The 19,146-nt window shown below is 47.4% G+C and overlaps 2 protein-coding genes across 2 annotated transcripts; one reads left to right on the plus strand and one right to left on the minus strand.

Annotated features, from left to right (window-relative positions):
* Positions 1-1,420: 1,420 nt before the first annotated feature.
* LOC144712782 (enhancer of mRNA-decapping protein 4-like) lies at positions 1,421-16,040 on the plus strand. The gene is made up of 12 exons (XM_078587097.1): positions 1,421-2,357; positions 2,464-2,513; positions 2,590-2,746; positions 2,873-3,094; positions 12,065-12,193; positions 12,496-13,824; positions 14,091-14,450; positions 14,522-14,641; positions 14,710-14,880; positions 14,945-15,100; positions 15,175-15,300; positions 15,418-16,040. Exons 1-12 carry the CDS (start codon positions 1,611-1,613, stop codon positions 15,724-15,726), a joined length of 3,876 nt encoding a protein of 1,291 aa, XP_078443223.1. The 5' UTR covers positions 1,421-1,610; the 3' UTR covers positions 15,727-16,040.
* A 1,032-nt stretch (positions 16,041-17,072) lies between these two features.
* Positions 17,073-19,046, minus strand: LOC144712784 (small nuclear ribonucleoprotein SmD1b-like). The gene is made up of 4 exons (XM_078587100.1): positions 18,915-19,046; positions 18,720-18,796; positions 17,692-17,883; positions 17,073-17,271 (listed from the first exon to the last, which is right to left on the minus strand). The coding sequence occupies exons 1-4, from the start codon at positions 18,926-18,928 to the stop codon at positions 17,210-17,212; spliced, it is 345 nt and encodes a 114-aa protein (XP_078443226.1). The 5' UTR covers positions 18,929-19,046; the 3' UTR covers positions 17,073-17,209.
* Positions 19,047-19,146: the final 100 nt, after the last annotated feature.

The following is a 19,146-nucleotide window of genomic DNA, read 5'->3' on the forward strand; positions in this document are numbered from 1 at the left end:
TAGACCTCAACACGGATCAGTGCATGAAACTCTCCCAGTCATAATGGGAGTGTGTTGCCTGGACACAATCGCCGAAGGAACCCCTTGAATAAAAATAATGTTAAGTATACCTCTCATGATAGTGTTTGTTGAATAATATAATTTATTTCGAGTTTTTAATGAGCAATATGAAATGTGAAAGGACATGGATGCATCATTTATGCTTGCACAATACCATGCATATATCTGAGCTAATGGGAGATGTAAAAAATGGTTAAAAACATCTGGATTCTAACTACTAACGACACCATTGTTTTGGCATCACAACAATTATTGTCTTTGTATCATAACTATTTAAATATAAGTCTTCGATCACATATTTTCCATGTCGACATAGTTAACAAAAGGCATCGAGTACTAAACCTAAATATTTGTTTTTAAAAAATTGATTCAATATTTCATTAAGTTAGTGGAATACCATAATATCACATCATTATTTTCATTCAACATTCTTGTGATAACCTAATTTTCTTTAAGGTTCCATAAGCGGTAAGTTGAAGCAAAGTTATAATATCCCGTGCTCCAAAGTGAGTATTCATCTATTGTGCAATAAAAATAGTTTCCATTGAGTAAAGAGTATGATAGAGTGGTTCATTTTCTTCTTCATATTTTTGAATTGAGTAATGATATGCTGGGCTCTAAACATCAACTATGAGATGGGATCAGTTTTACCAAAAAAATCTCATTTTCTTGAGTACTTGGTGCCTTATCTCATAAAGTGAACTCTCATATTCTATTTATATACGAATTCATGATTCTTATTTAAGGTCAAATCAAATCTGAAAGGGATGCCCATCGTTCAGGATTGCAACAAAGTATCATTCAGCGATGATTCAATGAACTTCCGTTTATTTTTTTACAATTACATCCTATTATACTTAATTTTTTATTTTTGATAGCAATAAAGATCATCACACATAGGAATCATCATAAGTCAGAATTCTTTCCATACTATCCCTACTGAAAAATCGATTAAACCATTTGAATGCATGCACTTCCTTATTCAATGCAAATATAGACTTTTCCTAGACTTCAAACTCAACCAACGTACCATCTGAAAATTTTAAAAAATGATAGAAATATAAAATTGCCATCCACTCGGAAGAATAATCTCAGTGCTTCAAATTCAGACCTCTCAATCATCACTGTTACATTTATTGCATGCACATCCGGAAACTAGATGCAAGCATAAGTGCTAACCCCATAAATTACCTCAAACTATCATTGTATTAATCTGTTTAAACCATCTCTAAAATCAACTGTCCTAAATTAAAAACAGTCACTATTATTATTGGGCCCTATTGGGCTTCAGTAAGGCCCAACCCAAGGAGAGGTCGTGGTCAGTCGTCACCACACTATTATATTTCAACAGGCGTCTTCTTCCCTCTCCCAAACTTCGAGCGGCTTCTCTTTCCCTCTGAACCTCTCCTTCTCTCCCAAGATCCATCCATCGCAGATAATCCTCGCAGCTGCTCCGGCCATCTCCCAGGATTGAAGCCCCGCCGCTGAACCCACCTTCTTCTTCCTCCGATCTCCAAACCCATCTCTTCTTCTCCAGAAAAACCCTCGCCATGGCCTCAGCGGGAAACCCTAACCAGCCCTCTGCCCCCTTCGACGTGCACAAGCTCTTCAAGCCGCCCCCAAATTCCACTGCGGTGTCGAGCAACCCGCCATTCCCCCTTCCCATGGCGTATCCTGGACCTCCGCCGGGGCCCTTCTCTTACCCTCCTCAGACGGCGGCATTCCATCAGCACAGCCCTCATCCCTTCCATCACTACGGCCAAGACCCTCTGGCCAACGTCTACGCTCAACAAAGCCGGCCCGCTATGCCGTTCGGCGCTCCAATGGCGAACCCTAGTCAATGCCCGCCCCCCAACTCTGGGGCTCGCCTCATGGCTCTCCTGGGCACGCCCGCTCAGGCCCCCCTCGAGACCGCTGTCTCTATGCCTCCTAACCCTTCTTCTCAGACTTCGTCTTCTCCGGTGAATTTCCATGGTCTGCCTACCGTTCCCTCTGCTCCGCCGATGATTTCAACTGGGTTACCGCAGACAAGCCCTGGAAAGATCAATAAGCTCCCCCATGGACGGTTTATTTCTCCGGGTGATCGTTTTGTGTATGATGTTGATGTCAAGGGGTCGTCTTCCCCTCCGCAGCTTGAGGTTACGCCCATTACAAAGTACACATCCGACCCGGGTCTTGTGTTTGGCCGTCAGATTGCTGTCAATAGATCGTATATATGTTATGGGCTCAGGCAAGGGAGCATCCGTGTACTTAACATTAATACTGCTTTGAGATCTTTGCTTCGCGGACATGCCCAGGTTGGAATTTCGAATTTTTATTGTATGTGGAATCTTCACATTTCATGATTCAACTGGTTTTTATAAGTTTTCGGCCTTGTTTATTATTTCTTTTCTGCATGAGCAGAGGGTAACGGATATGGCTTTCTTCGCTGAGGATGTCCATTTATTAGCCAGGTTTGATGTTCATTTTAAGTTTTAAAAATTTCTCATTCTTGGTGCCCAGTCACTCATTTTTATTGTCCCTCGACAGTGCAAGCGTGGATGGAAAGATATTTGTATGGAAAATTAGTGAGGGTCCGGATAAACAGGATAAACCTGAGATAGCTGGAAAGGTTCTCGTTGCCATTCAAATTGTCTCAGACGACGTGACATTTCATCCCTTAGTCTGTTGGCATTGTCACAAACAGGTGATTACTTGAACTCTTCGGGATGGTCCCGTTGTAAGATTGCCCTTAATTTTTAATTTCAATATAATGATACATCTTTGCTTCATAAATGAGTGACGTACTGACATGTCAAATTTTGGTATTTAGGAAATCCTTGTTGTTGGAGTTGGTAACCGTTTGTTGAAGATTGATATGACTAAAGTTGGCAAAGCTGAAACAGTCTCCGGAGAGGAAGAGCCTCTGAAATGTCATGTTGATAAACTAATCGATGGAGTCCAACTTATTGGTAGGCATGATCAGGAAATAACAGATTTGTCTATGTGTCAATGGATGATGACACGATTGGTGTCAGCTTCAAAGGATGGCACGGTATGTACTTTCATAAGACTCATTTTGATATTTTATTTGCTCCATTGTAAAGTTAAGGTGTTTTTTTGCTTTGTGCTTGTGCATCCGCTTTCAAACTAAGGAAAACTTGTGAATAGAATAAGTGTCGTGTGTTGTATTCTTCATATCCGTTTTATTATCCTTCTGAATTTGAACCTTTAACTTAAAACTTTTACTTGGATCGGATTGCTATTCACATCTTATTCGGATGCTAGTGACTTGAAGTCTCTGTGATTTAAGGTTTTCTGGTGTCTGAAAATGTTGGAATAGGGATGGGAAAAATTTTCGTTCATTCGTGCGGACGTGCGGACGAACACAAATGAACACAAACACAAACTTGAAAAATTCAATCCAAACTGGTATGCGAACGGTTTGCGAACAGACGAACTGTTCACGAACGGGTGGCATTCCCGAGGAAATATTTTTTACAATATAATAACACTATTATTTTTATCATAATAATAATAATTGTAAATTTTTTACTATATCAGAGAAAGGTGGAGTGTCGATCTCTCTCTCTCTCTCTCCCCGCCCCACTCTCCCATCTTCCCTACCCCTCCCCTCTCGCCACCCACCTCTCCCCTCCCTCCCGGTCCCCCTCTCCCGTGCCCCCGCTCTCTCTTCTCGCCCCTTCTCCCGTGCCCCTTCTCCCGTGGCCCTTCTCTCTCTCTTTTCGCCCCTCTCCCGTGGCCCCCCTCTCTCTCTCTTCTCGCCTCCCTCTCGGCCGTGGCCCTCTCTCTCTACCCCCGCCCCCTCTCCCGTGATCCCCCTCCTCTCCTGCGCCCTCCCTCCCTCTCTCTCTCTCTCTCCCTGCCCCCCTCTCCCCTCCGCCCCCCCTCACTCCCTCTCTCTATCTCTCTGATAATACAGTTATTTTGACCGTTTTTCAAAATGCATAGCGTTCGCAAGCAAACCTGTCAAGTGAGGAAGAAGGAAGATAATGACATAGTCTCAAGTGAGTACATGTGTGAGTATATATATACCCTAGGAGAGAGAATGATAAGAGGGCTAATGGGCTTATAGAATAGGGCCCATTAGCCCATGAGTATTAGTATCTCACTAACACCCCCCTGCAAGCGAAGTGTGGATGTCATCCATGCCGAGCTTGGACACTGCACGTTGCAGGAGAGGGCGAGAGAGTCCCTTGGTGAGGACGTCAGCGGCTTGATCAGCGGATGGAACAAATTCCAGGTCAAAGGGGCCCTCGTCCACGCGCTCCTTGAAGAAGTAGCGGTGGAGCTCCATGTGCTTGATCCGGCCCTGTTGACCAGGGTTCTTTGCCAAGGCGATGGCCGACTTGTTGTCGCAGTAGAAGTGGATCGGGCCTGAATACTCCACACGAAGATCATGGAGGATCCCGTATATCCACTGGCCTTCAGAGGCCCCATCGGCAAGTGCTCGGTATTCGGCTTCAGCACTGGAACGGGACACTTTGTCCTTCTTGCTGCTCTTCCAACTGACAAGACTGCCGAAGACAAAGGTGCAGTACCCCGTGGTGGAACGACAGTCCACAACCGAGCCGGCAAAATCCGCATCAGTGTACACCTTCACGGTTTGCTCCATACTCCGAGGGAAGAGCAAGCCTTCCCGGGACAGCCTTTTAGGTACGCGAGTACCCGGTTGGCAGCCTGACGATGGATCTCTCGCGGAGAGTGCATGAACTGACTGAGGAGGTTGACGGCGAAACTGATGTCGGGCCGAGTGTGAGTCAAGTAGAGGAGTTTCCCCACCACCTGCTGGTACTGATATGCGTTCACCGGTGCTGAGTCCTCCCCCTTACCCAATTTGACGTTAGGGTCGATGGCAGTACTCATCGGCGCACACTCGGTCATGCCTGTCAAGGCCAGTAGGTCGATGGCATACTTCTGCTGTGACACAAAGATCCCCCGGGGGGAATAAGCCACCTCAAGGCCGAGGAAGTAGCGAAGAAGCCTGAGGGCCTTGATTTCGAACTCCTTGGCCAACGCAGAGCTGAGGCGGCCGGCCTCGGCAGAATCGGACCGCGTGATGAGGATGTCGTCGACGTACACGGCCAAGATGGAGACACCCACGGAACTGTGACGGAAGAATAGGGAGGCATCCCCATTGCTCTAAGTGTAGCCCTCGATCTTCATGACCAAAGAGAACCGACCGAACCACATCCGCGGCGACTGTTTCAGTCCATAGAGAGACTTCCGCAGCCGGCAAACGGTGCCCGGGGGGCCAAGGATATACTCGGGAGGTGGCTGCATGTACACCTCCTCCGTCAAGTCACCGTGGAGAAAAGCATTCTTCACATCGAACTGTCGTATCGGCCAGTCGGAATGAGCCGCAAGCGCCAAGAGGAGACGGAGTGTTTCCATCTTCGCCACGGGAGAGAAGGTCTCAAAGTAGTCCACGCCATACGACTGAGTAAACCCCCGAGCCACAAGTCGAGACTTGAGGCGCTCGAGAGTACCATCAGCATGATGCTTCTTGGCATGAATCCACTTGCAATCCACCGCCCTCTTGCCAGGAGGAAGTGGGACAACTTCCCAAGTGTGGTTCTTGAGCAAGGACTGCATCTCCTCATCCATCGCCGCTTTCCAATGAGGAGAAGCAAGAGCATCGGATAGGCGACGAGGGAGGGGATGTGACTCGATGTGAGAAAGAAAAGACCGGTAGGAAGGGCTTAGCCGATCAAAAGAGAGATAGTGAGATAAGGGGTAGAGAGGTGTGCGAGCGCACTGACGAACCCCTTTCCGAAGGGCGATAGGCCATCCCAACTGAGCATCATCATCAGTAGACGAGGGTGACACATCGTCCGACGGAGGAGCGGAAGCAAAGGAGGGAGAAGAAGATAGCTCCCCGGGGGTAGGGGGAGGCTCCCCGGGGGAAGGTGGTGCACTAGGAGAAGGATACGGTGCACCAAGAGTAGGAGGTAGCTCCCCGGGGTGAGAGATGGACTTCCCGGGGTTAGGAGGTGCACTAGGGGGAGGATACGGTGCACCGGGAGGTGAGACGGTAGGAGGCAAGGGAGAGAAGGTGGCTGGGGACGGCGACGGTGGAGGAATGGGTCCCACAAATGGAAAGGGTTCCAAGGAAGGAGTCGAAGACGCCTCAACCAGCGGAAGGCGTGGCGAGGTAGAATCACCGAAGTAAGACTCATGCTCGGCAAAGGTGACGTTTGCCGAGATGAAAAATCTCCGAGACGGAGGGTGGTAGCAACGGTAACCTTTCTGGAGAGAAGCGTACCCGACGAAGACGCACCAAAGAGCTCTAGCATCGAGCTTCGTGCGAGAGGGAGCCGTATCGTGGACGTACGCCGTGCACCCGAAGATGCGAGGGAGGAGTCCAGTCCGCAGTGAGAGATGGGGGAACGCCATGGAGAGATGTTGAACTGGAACCGCAATCTCTCTCCACTGTAGGTGGGCCACGGGTTATAAGTGGCCCACCAAGGAGCCTCTCTATTTCTCTCTGCCCTCTCTCTCCCTTTCTTTTCTCGGGGGAGACTATCAGACACTTCCACGTGTGATCTGGTAATAAGTGATCACGTGGGAGGATCCACTAAACCTCCCACGTGGGAGGTTCTTTAATAACTCCACGTGGGAGACAGCTGTACGCCTTTAAAAAAGGCCCAGCCTAACACGCCTGAATGTAATATTCTTTTGGCCTTTTCTTGAAGCGGTTATTCCAGATCTGGGCCGCTCCTGGCAGGAACTCCTTCCCTCCTCTCATCCAATCATCTCCATGCCATTTTAACAAGAGACGATCCAGTGGGCTGACAAACCCGAGGGGCTGGGAGGGGAGACGGTTTACGAGATGGGTACTCGTTAAGACCGTCTCACCCCAATACGCCCACGGAACAGAATAGTTCACCAGAAGGGTACGGGCGGTCGACGTGACATACCCGATCCGACGTTCTGCCATACCGTTCTGTTCAGGGGTAGCCACACAGGAGGACTCGTGTAGAATCCCATGGTCGGCAAAGTACGTGGCCAACTCAGTGTTGACGAAGTCCCGGGCGTTATCGGAGCGGAAGCGCTGGATACCCCGGCCAAACTGAGTATGAACCATGGTGCAGAAGTGAGGGACTGTCGGGGCGACCTCAGACTTTGCGGTCAACAAGTAGACCCATGTATAGCGGGTGGCCTCGTCAACAAAGATCTGAAAGTAGCGGTGGCCCTTTAGGCTAGCCTGCGGGGCGGGTCCCCAAACATCACTATGGATGCGAAATAATGGAGCGGAGGAGTGCGAGGTGGACGGAGAGAAAGATGAACGATGGTGCTTCGCCAGTTGACAGGCATCACACACGATAGTCTGAAGGTCCAATCCAGTACACATCGAAGGAAAGAGACGCTGTAAAACTGAAAATGGCGGGTGACCCAGCCGTTGGTGAGCCAACTGGAGACGTCCCATACGCTGCACATCCGCCGGTCGGAGTTGGCGGTTAAGCAGGAAGCACTGAGAGCGCCCCCCATCGTCCAACAACAGCAACCCGTTCTCCCGCCTAATCGGTGTAGTCCGATCCACCTTGTCAGATAGAAACATCCCGTTATGCTGGAGGTAAAAAGAACAGTACAAACTGTCAACCAAACGCTGAGGAGACATAAGTATAGCTCGCAGGGCGGGGACATGAAGAACATTGCTGACCACTCCGAGGCCATCTACAAACACTGCCCCAATACCAGCAACACGCAACCGTCCACCACCAGCTGTAAGGACTGTATGGTCTCCACTATGCCTTTCGTAGGATACAAACCGGTCATTGAACGGGGTCATGTGTTCGGTTGCCCCCGAATCAAGAACCCAGCTCGTATCCGATACGAGAGGCGAGTAAGAAGCCGTACCACTGTTCAGACTGAGGGAGAGAGAACGCACCAAATCCACCAAAATGTGCTTTCGACTGAGTCTGAGTCTGCATAGTAGCCACTTGGTCACGGAGACGGGCCAAGTCGGCTTGGAGCTGCTCAATAGTCGCCGGGCTGGTAGAAGAGGTAGAGGAGGAGGCAACCATAGCTTTCCCTTCGGTAGCCTCCTTTTTCCGGTTGTCGTACTGACGCTTCTTGCACCACTTGCGGAGATGTCCAGGCTTGTTGCAGTAAGAGCAAATCAGCCCGGAGGGGGCCGCCTCCGCGGGGGGAGCAGGAGCGGGCGAGGGAGGCTGCGCGAGGAGGGCAGTTGAGTCACGAGCTGCCTCCGAGGAGAGAGTGCCAATGACATGAAAATGACTCTCCTCTTCCTGGAGTTCCTGCACCAAGTCATTAATGGAAGGAAGGCCTTCCTTGCGATGGAGGGCACGGCGCCGAGTGTCGTCATACTCCTTGTTTAGGCCACAAAGAAACCCCAAGAGGCGTAGGCGAAGAGTGGTCTGGAATGACTTGCACGTCGGATCATCCGTCGGCAAGTAGTAGTCCACCTCGTCCCACAGCTTCTTGTGTTCCAGCGCATAGTCCGAGATGGACAGTGCGCCTTGGCGAAAGTTGCTGGCTTTAGCAACGAGCATAAAGAGGCGCCAGTTGTCCCCTTCGCGGCCGCAAAATTTGTTGGCCTGGTCCTAAAAACCCTTCACGGTGGCGCAGCGAGGGAACCTTTCACGGAACGAGGGTGCCAGGGAGGTCGTGTAGAGCCATCCAAGGACGAAGTGTTCCTCGGCTTCCCACGCCGCATAGTGTGGATGGGTCGATGGAAGCGGGGCTTGTGTGCAATGCTTGAACAGTTGGCGAGCCTTGAGAGTAGTCTCGACAAAGTGACACCGCTGTAACAAATTCGGGCCCTGGAGACACGTCGTGTCGGGAACCGCCGGCAGAGAATGAGTAACCTTGTGTGACAAGGGTTCTCGTTGAAAGTCTGCATCGGTGAAGCCATCATCTGGGACGGCCGGTTGACGCGTCTGGCCCGTGGAGTAAAGTTCCTCCGACATCAGAGCCGTGGTCTCTACGGAGACGGCTGTTGTGACTGAGGTTGCGGCCCGTGCTGCGGTTGCGGCGGCGGCGGCTGCTTCGGCGGCTGCGGCGGCTTCTGCTGCTGCTTCGGCGGCGGCTGAGGCAGCTGGCTGCGGCTGCGCGCGACTTCGGCTGGCGCGCGGCTGCGGCTGCGGCTGTGCGCGGCTGTGGCTGGCGCGCGGCTGCGGCTGCGGCTGCGCGGCGGTGGGTGGCGCGCGGCTGCGGCTGCGGCTGTGCGCGGCTGCTGCTGTGCGCGGCTGCGGCTGTGCGCGGCTGCGGCTGTGCGCGGCTGCGGCTGTGCGCGGCTGCGGCTGTGCGCGGCTGCGGCTGTGCGCGGCTGCGGCTGTGCGCGGCTGCGGCTGTGCGCGGCTGCGGCTGTGCGCGGTTGCGGCTGCGACTGCGCGCGGCTGTGGCTGGCACTCGTCTGCGGTTCTGGCTAGGGCTGCGGCTGCGGCTGGTTCTCCGGAAGCTCCGCGGGCTGGCTACAGCTCGCGCTGTGGCTGATCCGTCGGTCACACTCCGGGTTCGCTAGACAGCGAGAGGGTGATGTCAAACCCTAGATGGAAGAGCTCTGGAGCTCTGATACCATGTCAAGAGAGGAAGGAAGAAGATAATGACATAACTCAATAGAGTACATGGCTGGGTATACATATACCCTAGGAGGGAGAGAATGATAAGAGGGCTAATGGGCTTATAGAATAGGGCCCATTAGCCCATAAGGCTGACTATCTCACTAACAGTTCTCTCTGGAAATCTGCATCGGTGAATCCCTCGGCTGTGACGGCCGGTTGACGAGTCTGGCCCGTGGAGTAGAGTTCCTCCGACATTGGAACGACGGCGGCAACTGTGGCTGCTTCTGCGGCTGCGGCTGCGGCTGCGGCGGCGATTGCGGCTGCGGCTGCGGCTGCGGCTGTAGCTGCGGCTGCGGCTGTGGCTGCGGCTCCGGCTGTAGCTGCGGCTGCGGCTGCAGCTGTGGCTGCGGCTGTGTGCGCGGCTGTGGCTGCTGCTGCGGCTGGGCGCGCGGCTGCGGCTGCGGTTGGGCGCGCGGCTGCGGCTGTGGCTGGGCGTGCGGCTGCGGCTGGGCGCGCGGCTGCGGCTGCGGCTGCGGCTGCGCGGCGCGGCGGCTGCGGCTGCGGTTGGCGTGGCTGCGGCTGCAGCTGCGGCTGCGGCTGCGGCTGCGGCTGCGGCTGCGGCTGCGGCTGCGGCTGCGGCTGCGGCTGTGCGCGCAGTGGCGGCTGCGGCTGCGGCTGTGCGCAAGGCTGTGGCTGCGCGTGCGGCTGCTGCTGTTTCTCCGGAAGCGGCTGCGGGCTGGCTACAGCTCGCGCTGTTGCTGATCCGTCGGTCACGCTCCGGGTTCGCTAACCAGCGAGAGGGTGATGTCAAACCCTAGATGGAAGAGCTCTGGAGCTCTGATACCATGTCAAGTGAGGAAGAAGGAAGATAATGACATAGTCTCAAGTGAGTACATGTGTGGGTATATATGTACCCTAGGATAGAGAATGATAAGAGGGCTAATGGGCTTATAGAATAGGGCCCATTAGCCCATGAGTATTAGTATCTCACTAACAAAACTCGAACGAACCGAACACGAACACAAACACAAACATGAACATGAACACGAACACAAACTAGGATTTTTCCCTGTTCGTTCGTCATCGAACAGCGTTCGTCCATTGCGGAACAAGGAATTTCCCATCCCTATGTTGGAAGATGTAGCTGTTTTATTCTCGTTCTAAAAACTTCCTTTGATTCTTGGCACGACCATCAGATTGACATTATTGTGTGCGCAATTCAGACTTCCCTTCATTGGAATTTGAAACGATTAGAGATTTTGTTCGGCGAGTAATAACTTCCATGTTGGCTTGGCATAAATTAAAGGATCTAAATTCTGTCCAGTTTTTTGCTTCCTTAGAATTCTGGGTGTAGATTTTAGAAATGAGTGCTCTGTAACGATGGGATTTGCTCATCCCTTCACCATGTACGTGTAACTTAGTCAGCTGTTTTGTTTGTTATTTATAAACGAGACTGCCGGGCGAAATTATATACTATTCTGCACATTATTTTTTCTTTTGAGGATCTTTCGATAGCCATAAATTGAGAAATCGCTATTCTAGAGCCGAGAACTTGATAACTTCTTGATAATGGCTTATTTGTTACTAAAAGCTGAAAATTTTATCCCAATGATTTGGTTAATGATAATTGATTGTTTCCTCCTTAAGGCATCTGTAATGTGAATTAAAAGTCTTAACATGAAGGCTGTTGGAAAATACAGTCATTCTGTTGGACCCCCTATCTTGGGGCTCAGTCAGATTGGCTCACAATTGTAAAGTAGTTCCGGTGAATAGAAGGGGAAGGAAGAAAGAACTGAGGAGAGTCTCTGGACTCTTCAGTGTGGAGCGTCAACCTCCCAGTGTTCACTCACTTACGGCTGTTTGCGTTCTGTTTTGGACTCATCCATCTATTTCTTTATCCGCCCACCCCACTCGCCTTTCCCGTGCCAGCTTAATATCGGTTTGATGAGGTACCTGACCGGGGTCTTGGCATATTTCTCCATGGATCATGATCTTTAGATGTGAATCTCTTTCATTCTCAGTTTGTTTTGGACTCATCTATGTTCTCATGTTCAAGTTTTTTTTCTCCAGTTGTCAGTTGAATAACCGACGGAAATTTATTTTTGTTAGGTTCCAAATTATGATGCTTGCAAGTTTATTCACTCTTGATTTTCTGTGTATTATATTTTCTCACTTTATTATGCTGTAAATTTTTAGAGTGTAAGATAATTATCTGATGATGCATATTTCTCACTGGATTATCCCTGTCGTTCTGGAGGGATTTTATGTCAGATGACAGACAACTTGCTCAAGTGGTTCATATACGTCCGGTTCTCAATTCTGTTCGAAGTTGTACTATTAACTTGCCAAATAGAAGTATTTAGTTATGATGTTCCAGTGCTATATAAGTTTGGGACAAATAAGGATTAGTCCTTAAAATAAAGTTTGACAATGTGTTTTAAACGTTTTCACATCCTGCTTTAATTCTTGTTTCCCAGGTAAAAATTTGGGACGACCGAAAATCCACTCCATTAGTGACGCTGAGACCTCACGATGGTCAACCGGTGAATTGTGTATCGTTTCTTACTGCTCCGCATCGACCAGACCACATTTTGCTCATTACAGCTGTATGAACTTTTGTCTCCTCCTACTGATTCCAGCCGTTATTTTGCAAATTTTATTTAACTTGTGCGCTCAGTTTTTCTGATCATGATAGCCAATTTTTTTCTCAACAACTATGAAGGATACAATTCTTAAGCAATCGATTTGTGATTAGTTATCTGAATAGAAATGAATTTGTAAAGATAGCCTATCTTTCTCTGCTTCATGATTTATGATAAAGCATTTTTTCTTTGTTTTTCGCCCTTGGACATCTCCAACTTGTCTTTTGATTGATTCGGTAATGACGTTGTTTTATTGGATTTTTTAGGGTTCTCTGAATCGGGAAGTTAAGCTCTGGGCATCGGCCAACCAGGAGGGTTGGCTACTGCCAAGTGACTGCGAATCTTGGCAGTGTATGCAGACTCTGGAATTGATCAGTTCATCAGAAAGCGATGTTCAGAATGCATTCTTTAATCAAGTCGTTGTTCTGCCTCAAGCAAACTTAATATTGCTGGCAAATGCCAAGAAAAATGTTATCTATGCTATCCATGTCAATTACGGAGAGAATCCTTTGACAACCCGGATGGATTACATCTCTGAATTCAGCGTCAAAATGCCAATTTTGAGTATTACAGCTACAAGCGACAGTTATGCAGATATCATGCAGATGATCCAAGTTTACTGTGTTCAGACGCAAGCTATTCAGCAATACGCATTGGATTTATCTCTTTGTTTACCACCACCGCAGGAGAATGTAAAGTTGGAAATAGAAAGTGATCTTTCTGGTGCCTTTGCTGCACCAGATATTATTACATCAAATCCTGAAGTAAATGAGGAATCTTCTGTAAGTCAAATTTCGCCTGGCGACTCTACTTTTTTTGAAAGCGCCGATTTGAAATCAGAAAACAGGCCTAGTGCTCCTCCAATCTCTGATTTGGAAGCTGAAATCTGTCAAGCAGCAGAATCTGATGGAGGTTTAGAAGGCGGTGTTCTGAATCTGGCAGACCTTTCTTTGGAAGAAAGTAAACCTGAGCAAAGTGATACTGACTTGATTCCCAATCTTCCGACGTTTACTCACCTGGTCACTCCGTCAGAAATTCTTTCTAGAGCGGTTTCTTCTACTGAGTGTAGTATTGCTCCTGACTTAACCGGAGCAGAGATCAAGATCCCTGTGGTGGGTCCGAGTCCTGTCACAGAAACTGAAGAGGTTGAGGTGAAAGCGTTTCAGGAAGAGCCAGAGTCCCAAAGAGGAACGCATACTGTCGTGGTGGATTCCACTCTGTCAATAGAATCCAGTTCACAAAACTTGGGAGAAGGGGCCCCCGAAGTTAATGTTTCTTCCGAGTCCGTGGAGCAAGACTATTTCCTTGTTAAGGATGTATCGAAAGATTTGGCAGGAGATGACTCTGAAACTGTTTCTGAATGTGTTGCTTCAGCTGTGGTTAGTGAATCGGCTGTAGCTGTGATGGTTGAGAAGTCCTCTTCCATTTCTAAAAGGAAAAAGCAGAAGGCGAAGCAGTTTGAAGTATCTGTGTCGCATGCAACAACTGTTAGTCCACTTGATACTGGTTCAATAAACGAAACGGAGGCCCATTCGAACTTTGCTGATTCTGGCCTTTCAAATGCACTGGCTTCTATGCAGGCAATGCTAAATAAGGTGGCTGATCTCCTCATAACAATCTTATTTTAGTTCAACTGTCATTTTAAAAATGTTGGGTCTCTGGGTCTGGGGCCAAGGCGTTTTTGGTTTTAGAGTTTTGGGTGTTCGGATTTATGGTTTCTTGGTTTTAGGATTTGGTGGTTTAGGGTTTTGGGTTTCACAGTTCTTTGGTTTTAGAGTTTATATGCGATCTGTATTTTTCTTCTTCATGAAACTTGTGGTTAATTGTGTTGCTTTTGATCTTGACCGTTGTTCCCATGTAGGTTATGACAATACAAAAGGACATGCAGAACCAGATGAATGCTGCAGTATCACTTCCTGTGACGAAAGAAGGTAAAAGAGTCGAGGTGGCCTTGGGTCGTTGCATAGAGAAGGCCATCAAAGCCAACAACGACGTATTATGGGCTCGATTTCAAGAGGAGACCGCCAAACGCGAAAAGCTGGAAAAAGAAAGGATGCAACAAATGACAAACCTTGTCTCAAACGTTTTAAACAAAGACTTGCCTGCCATCATAGAAAAAGCGATAAAGAAGGAAAACTCCTCTTTAGGACCCTCTCTCTCCCGGGTCATAACCCCGGCCCTGGAGAAAGCCATTTCTTCTGCAATCGTTGACTCATTCCAGGTTTGATTATTTACGCAAACTTATACTCCCTAAACGTAGATTTACTGAAAATACTTGAATCTCGTTTGCAGAAAGGGGTTGGGGACAAGGCCGTGAATCAATTAGAGAAATCAGTTAATTCGAAACTAGAGGTTACAGTTGCTCGACAAATTCAAGCCCAATTCCAAACTTCTGCCAAACAATATCTCCAGGTTCAGATTTCTTGCTGCTTTTGATGCCCAGTTGCCGTAACTGATTTCTTGCTGTTTCTTATATTCAGGATGGAATTAGATCCTGCCTTGAAGGCTCAATAATTCCTTCCTTTGAGCTGGCGTGTAAAGGAATGTTCGACCAAATAGATGCTGGATTTCACAAAGGAATGGCCGAGCACACCACGGCTGTCCAGCAGCAACTGGAATCTGCTCATACGCCGCTGGCTCTTTCTCTGCGGGTAAGGACGATTGCTCATCAAATCGCCATTTGATCAAAAGCTTACTCAAACCATTGATTTGCAGGATGCGATTAACTCTGCGCTTGCGGTGACTCAGACACTGAGCAGCGAAGTCGCTGACGGCCAGCGCAAGCTGTTGTCCCTTGCTGCTGCTGCAAACCCTAAGCCATTAGAATCCAGGGCCGGCCAACAAGCCAACGGAACCCTTCGGGATTTAGTGGTAACCACGAAAACCCTAATCAGGGTTTTTCCAAAATTAGATAAAAAAGCTCTCTAATTTTTCCGTGCTCACAGGCCGAGGTCCCTGTCGACCCGACCAAGGAGCTGGCCAGACTAATCTCTGAGCGCAAGTTTGACGAAGCTTTCACCGCTGCCCTTCAAAGGAGCGATGTCTCCATCGTCTCTTGGCTTTGCTCCCAGGTCTCTTTCACCTTCTTTAAAATTCTTGACATGGAGTTGTAGTTCAACTTCGAGCTCTAACACAGTCTCATCCCCAAATTTTCTAAGTTTCTGGTGGTTTGATGAACTCTTCTTCAGGTCGACCTTACAATGCTGTGTTCAGTGAGCCCTCTCCCTCTCAGCCAAGGCGTTCTCTTATCTCTTCTCCAGCAGCTGGCCTGTGACTTGGGCAAGGACACGACTCAGAAGCTGGCCTGGATGACCCAGGTCGCAGTCGCCGTTGACCCGAATGACCCAATGATAAAGCTCCACGTCAGACCCATCTTTGACCAAGTGTATCAGATCCTGCTTCACCAGAGATCTCTGCCCACCACCACCGCCGCTGACTCCAACAGCATCCGGCTCATGCTTCACGTCATCCACTCCGTGCTGAGCGGCCTCAAGTGAGAGCCTTGTGTTGTCCTCTCAAAATTGGCAGTCTTTTGTATAGAGAGGGGGGTAACTTCAAGCTTCGTTTTTCTCCTGTAAAAATGTGCGGCCCCAGCCCGCCATTCAAATTGAGTAACAGTTCTATGGTTGACGGACGGATGATGATAATTGATGATGCTGACGGCTGGAGAGTATCAAACTATCCCCAGATGGGGTCTGTGATGGATAGACATGAGAATTTGTGTGAATTGTTTGTTCTGTTCGGTTTTCCGAATAGAGCAAAAACAAATTTGAACAGAACATTGCACAGACCCGTATGCGGTTCTTTTGTTCGCTTTGTGCGAATTTTGTTCTAGCATTGTGCGAATATGCGAATTTTGTTCGGTTTTGAGAAAAACAGAACAAAGAATAAGGCCCTGTGCAGTTCTTTTGTGCGAATTTTTTGATCGTTTAAAACGAACAGAACAGAACTACCATGTCTAGTGATGGATGAATTTCACGCCATCATTGGCTGTAGGAATAGTCCCATCACGTGGTAAGCTGTTGTTGTGCGGTCCGGTTTGAATTTTTGAACTGCACATAGGCTCTTGGGTGAAATGGTTTTGCGATTCTGGGGCATTTTTCTTTTTATAGAATAAAACCACCTGGAAAAGACCTGGCTGACATGAGACCTGCAACCTACCGTTGGTCCCTTTCCTTTGATGAAACCTCATCCACAATTCTGCATTGCAGCTGTTCTGAGTCAATAGTCCACAGTGATTCTTTTTCTTAGCGTACTGTTATAATAATTGACTAAATTTTCAGATTAGTGGAATGATCGATTCGATTGAGTTTTTTAATGGACTCCTTTTTGGTGATTCTTCCTCCTTTTATCAGAAAATATTTATTAAATGCAACAGTACATTTTTTAATATCAGAGTCAAGTTTTCACTGTTTTGTGGATTCATCGAACTCAAATTATGTTATAACCGCAAGTTTAATATAATGTAAATAACTAATAAATCTCAATAATTCAAAACTCCCCACGTTGGTCATATTTTTCTTCCTCTTCTTTCTCCTTCAGTTATCTACACCATTTGTAAATAAGAAGCAAGCTCGATAGTTTATTCGATTCATAAAACTCATGAATTAGTTACTAAAAAACCCAAAATTTTCTTATTGTTAAATATATATTAACTTTTAAAAAATAATTCCTAGTAGTTATACTAAATAAATAGACTATCCAAATAACTTAAAAATAAAAAATATAATATCTTAACATAATAAATACAAGCCAATGCGAGGGGTCTGGACCCGTGCAAGAATCAGATCCGCCCCAGAACCGCGAGACCTTCCCTAATCTGCACCGATCTCTAGACAAGTAATTCAGAAAATTAAAATGAAGGTGAATTAAGTCTGACTAGTAACTAGCCGTTGGCCATCCAGGCAGAAAACCCACGTAAAGATACACCGTTGATGGGAGAGGATGGTCAAACAGTTCTCACACAAGAGACCCATCTGGTCAACGGCCCCGTCCACGACCACGCCCGCGGCCGCGACCCCTGCCGCGTCCCGTGGGTCTACCTAGAGAGAGAAAGAAAAAAGTTTAATCGACGCAGTTGATAAGGGAAGATAGATAGACAGATAAACAGATTGACATAGACAGATAGACAAATAGATACATCAAATGTTCAAATGATGCGGTCTGATAAGGGAAGATAGATAGATTAGACAGACAAATGGATGGTTCAAATGTTCAAAAATGATGCGGTTGATCAGGGAAGATAGATAGACAGATGGTTCAAATGTTCAAATGATGTGGCTGATGAGGGAGGATAAATAGATAGATAGTTCAATGTTCAAATGATAAGGGACGATAGATAGAAAGATGGATAAATAGATGGATAGACACATAAATAGTGCAAATGTTCAAATGATGTGGTTGATATGGGAAGAGAGACAGATGACCCAAAATGGAAAAAATTGGGGTAAAAACTTTTGTACCCGCAGTGGGCTTCTTGGGCTTCACCCTTGGCGTTTCCTCAACTAATAATGTTTCAAGATTAAGGCTGTCTGGTAGGATGTAGTAGCGGATATTGTTGCCTCTCACGCTAAGGTGGTCAAGGGACACTGGGTTCTTTCCCTTGAGCGTCAACTTCACCGTCTTTAAGTGCGTGTTCATGCTTACATCCACTCCTAACAACACAAAATAATTATCTTTAGAGAGAAAACAAGTATTTATATTGACGATCTAGGGGTTAAATCATGATTATAAATTATTTTCTGGACTAGTGAATGCATGCTACTTAAGCCATTACTCTGCCCATGTCTTTAATTTATCACAGTTTGCACAAAATAGACGAGGAAGTAGGACGTTTCTTTAGATGGAGATTTTAATCTCATCGCCACAAAGATAATGCGCAAATTGCAAAAGGGAATATTCAGAAGACATTTCCCAGGAATCAAATCCATGGCAGCACGTTCCAATTTCTACAATTTTGACAATTTTTAATCTTATCGCCACAAAGACAATACGCAAATTGCTTAAGAGTATTCGGAAGACATTACCCACAAATCAAATCCATGGCATCATGGTCCAATTTTTACGATTAAAATGGATGAGCGACACAAATGTGAGAGGAAGGGAGATCATTATTAAAAAAGTTTCTGGTAAAATACTAACCATGACGAAACTCATCAACGAGCGTTATAGCGCGAAAACGAATCAAAGCGTTAAATGCAATAGAAAATACAATTTTGCAAATATTTTTTGAACCCCAGAAGCGCAAATCACAGAGACCAAAATTATTAGCTCAATGATATAAATATTCAAGAAAGCACAAACAATATCTTCCTTGAAATTTTTCATTCACTCTGCTACCACAGATAAAACTAAGCCACAAAACAACAATGTAACTGCGGAGAGAAACGCAACATTAGCCGACGGTTAAATTTTTCTTTGATATTGCCGTCCTCGAAAACTTAGGTCATAACTAACGGAAAATGGCATCAACCCCAAAAAGGAATGTGACCTGTGATAGTTCCGTGCACTACAGTGCCGTTCTTCAGCTCGATGGAGACAGTTTCGTTATTAAGCTTCATCAAAAACCTGAAAAAAAAAAGTAAAATCAAACACAGGCACGACAGATCAAACATCGGGAAGTAACCAACATAACGCAAAACGTAAAAGAGAAAATTTTTGAAAAATGACGGCCCGTATCACTCACCTGACGAGCTTCATCTTCTTCCACGCTAGATTTCACGGAGCAAAGCGACGAGAGATGAGCCCTAGTTCTTTGAGCGGGATCCCCATACCCCCCTCTTAAAAGCCCTTGCATAATCCTGACCGTCCGATTAATGAGCCCAACTTCCTCCGGTGGTCCCGATGACCTGTCACGGGCTAGCCCAATAATGGCCCATTAAGTGGGGCCCACAGGAATTCGGAGGAAAGAACAGCTG

This window comes from Wolffia australiana, chromosome 15 (assembly GCF_029677425.1).
Source record: "Wolffia australiana isolate 7733 chromosome 15, ASM2967742v1".
NCBI lineage: Eukaryota > Viridiplantae > Streptophyta > Magnoliopsida > Alismatales > Araceae > Wolffia > Wolffia australiana.

Bases quoted from the DNA above. Each gene is read 5' to 3' on its own strand.
- LOC144712782 (XM_078587097.1), top strand. From the start codon at position 1,611: ATGGCCTCAGCGGGAAACCCTAACCAGCCCTCTGCCCCCTTCGACGTG. The intron at 2,747-2,872 runs GTGATTACTTGA...TTTGGTATTTAG, and splicing joins GTTGGCATTGTCACAAACAG to GAAATCCTTGTTGTTGGAGT. The intron at 13,825-14,090 runs GTGGCTGATCTC...GTTCCCATGTAG, and splicing joins TGCAGGCAATGCTAAATAAG to GTTATGACAATACAAAAGGA.
- LOC144712784 (XM_078587100.1), bottom strand. The intron at 17,884-18,719 runs GTCACATTCCTT...TTGTGTTGTTAG, and splicing joins AGTGCACGGAACTATCACAG to GAGTGGATGTAAGCATGAAC. The intron at 17,272-17,691 runs GTACAAAAGTTT...TTCTCTCTCTAG, and splicing joins GCCCAAGAAGCCCACTGCGG to GTAGACCCACGGGACGCGGC.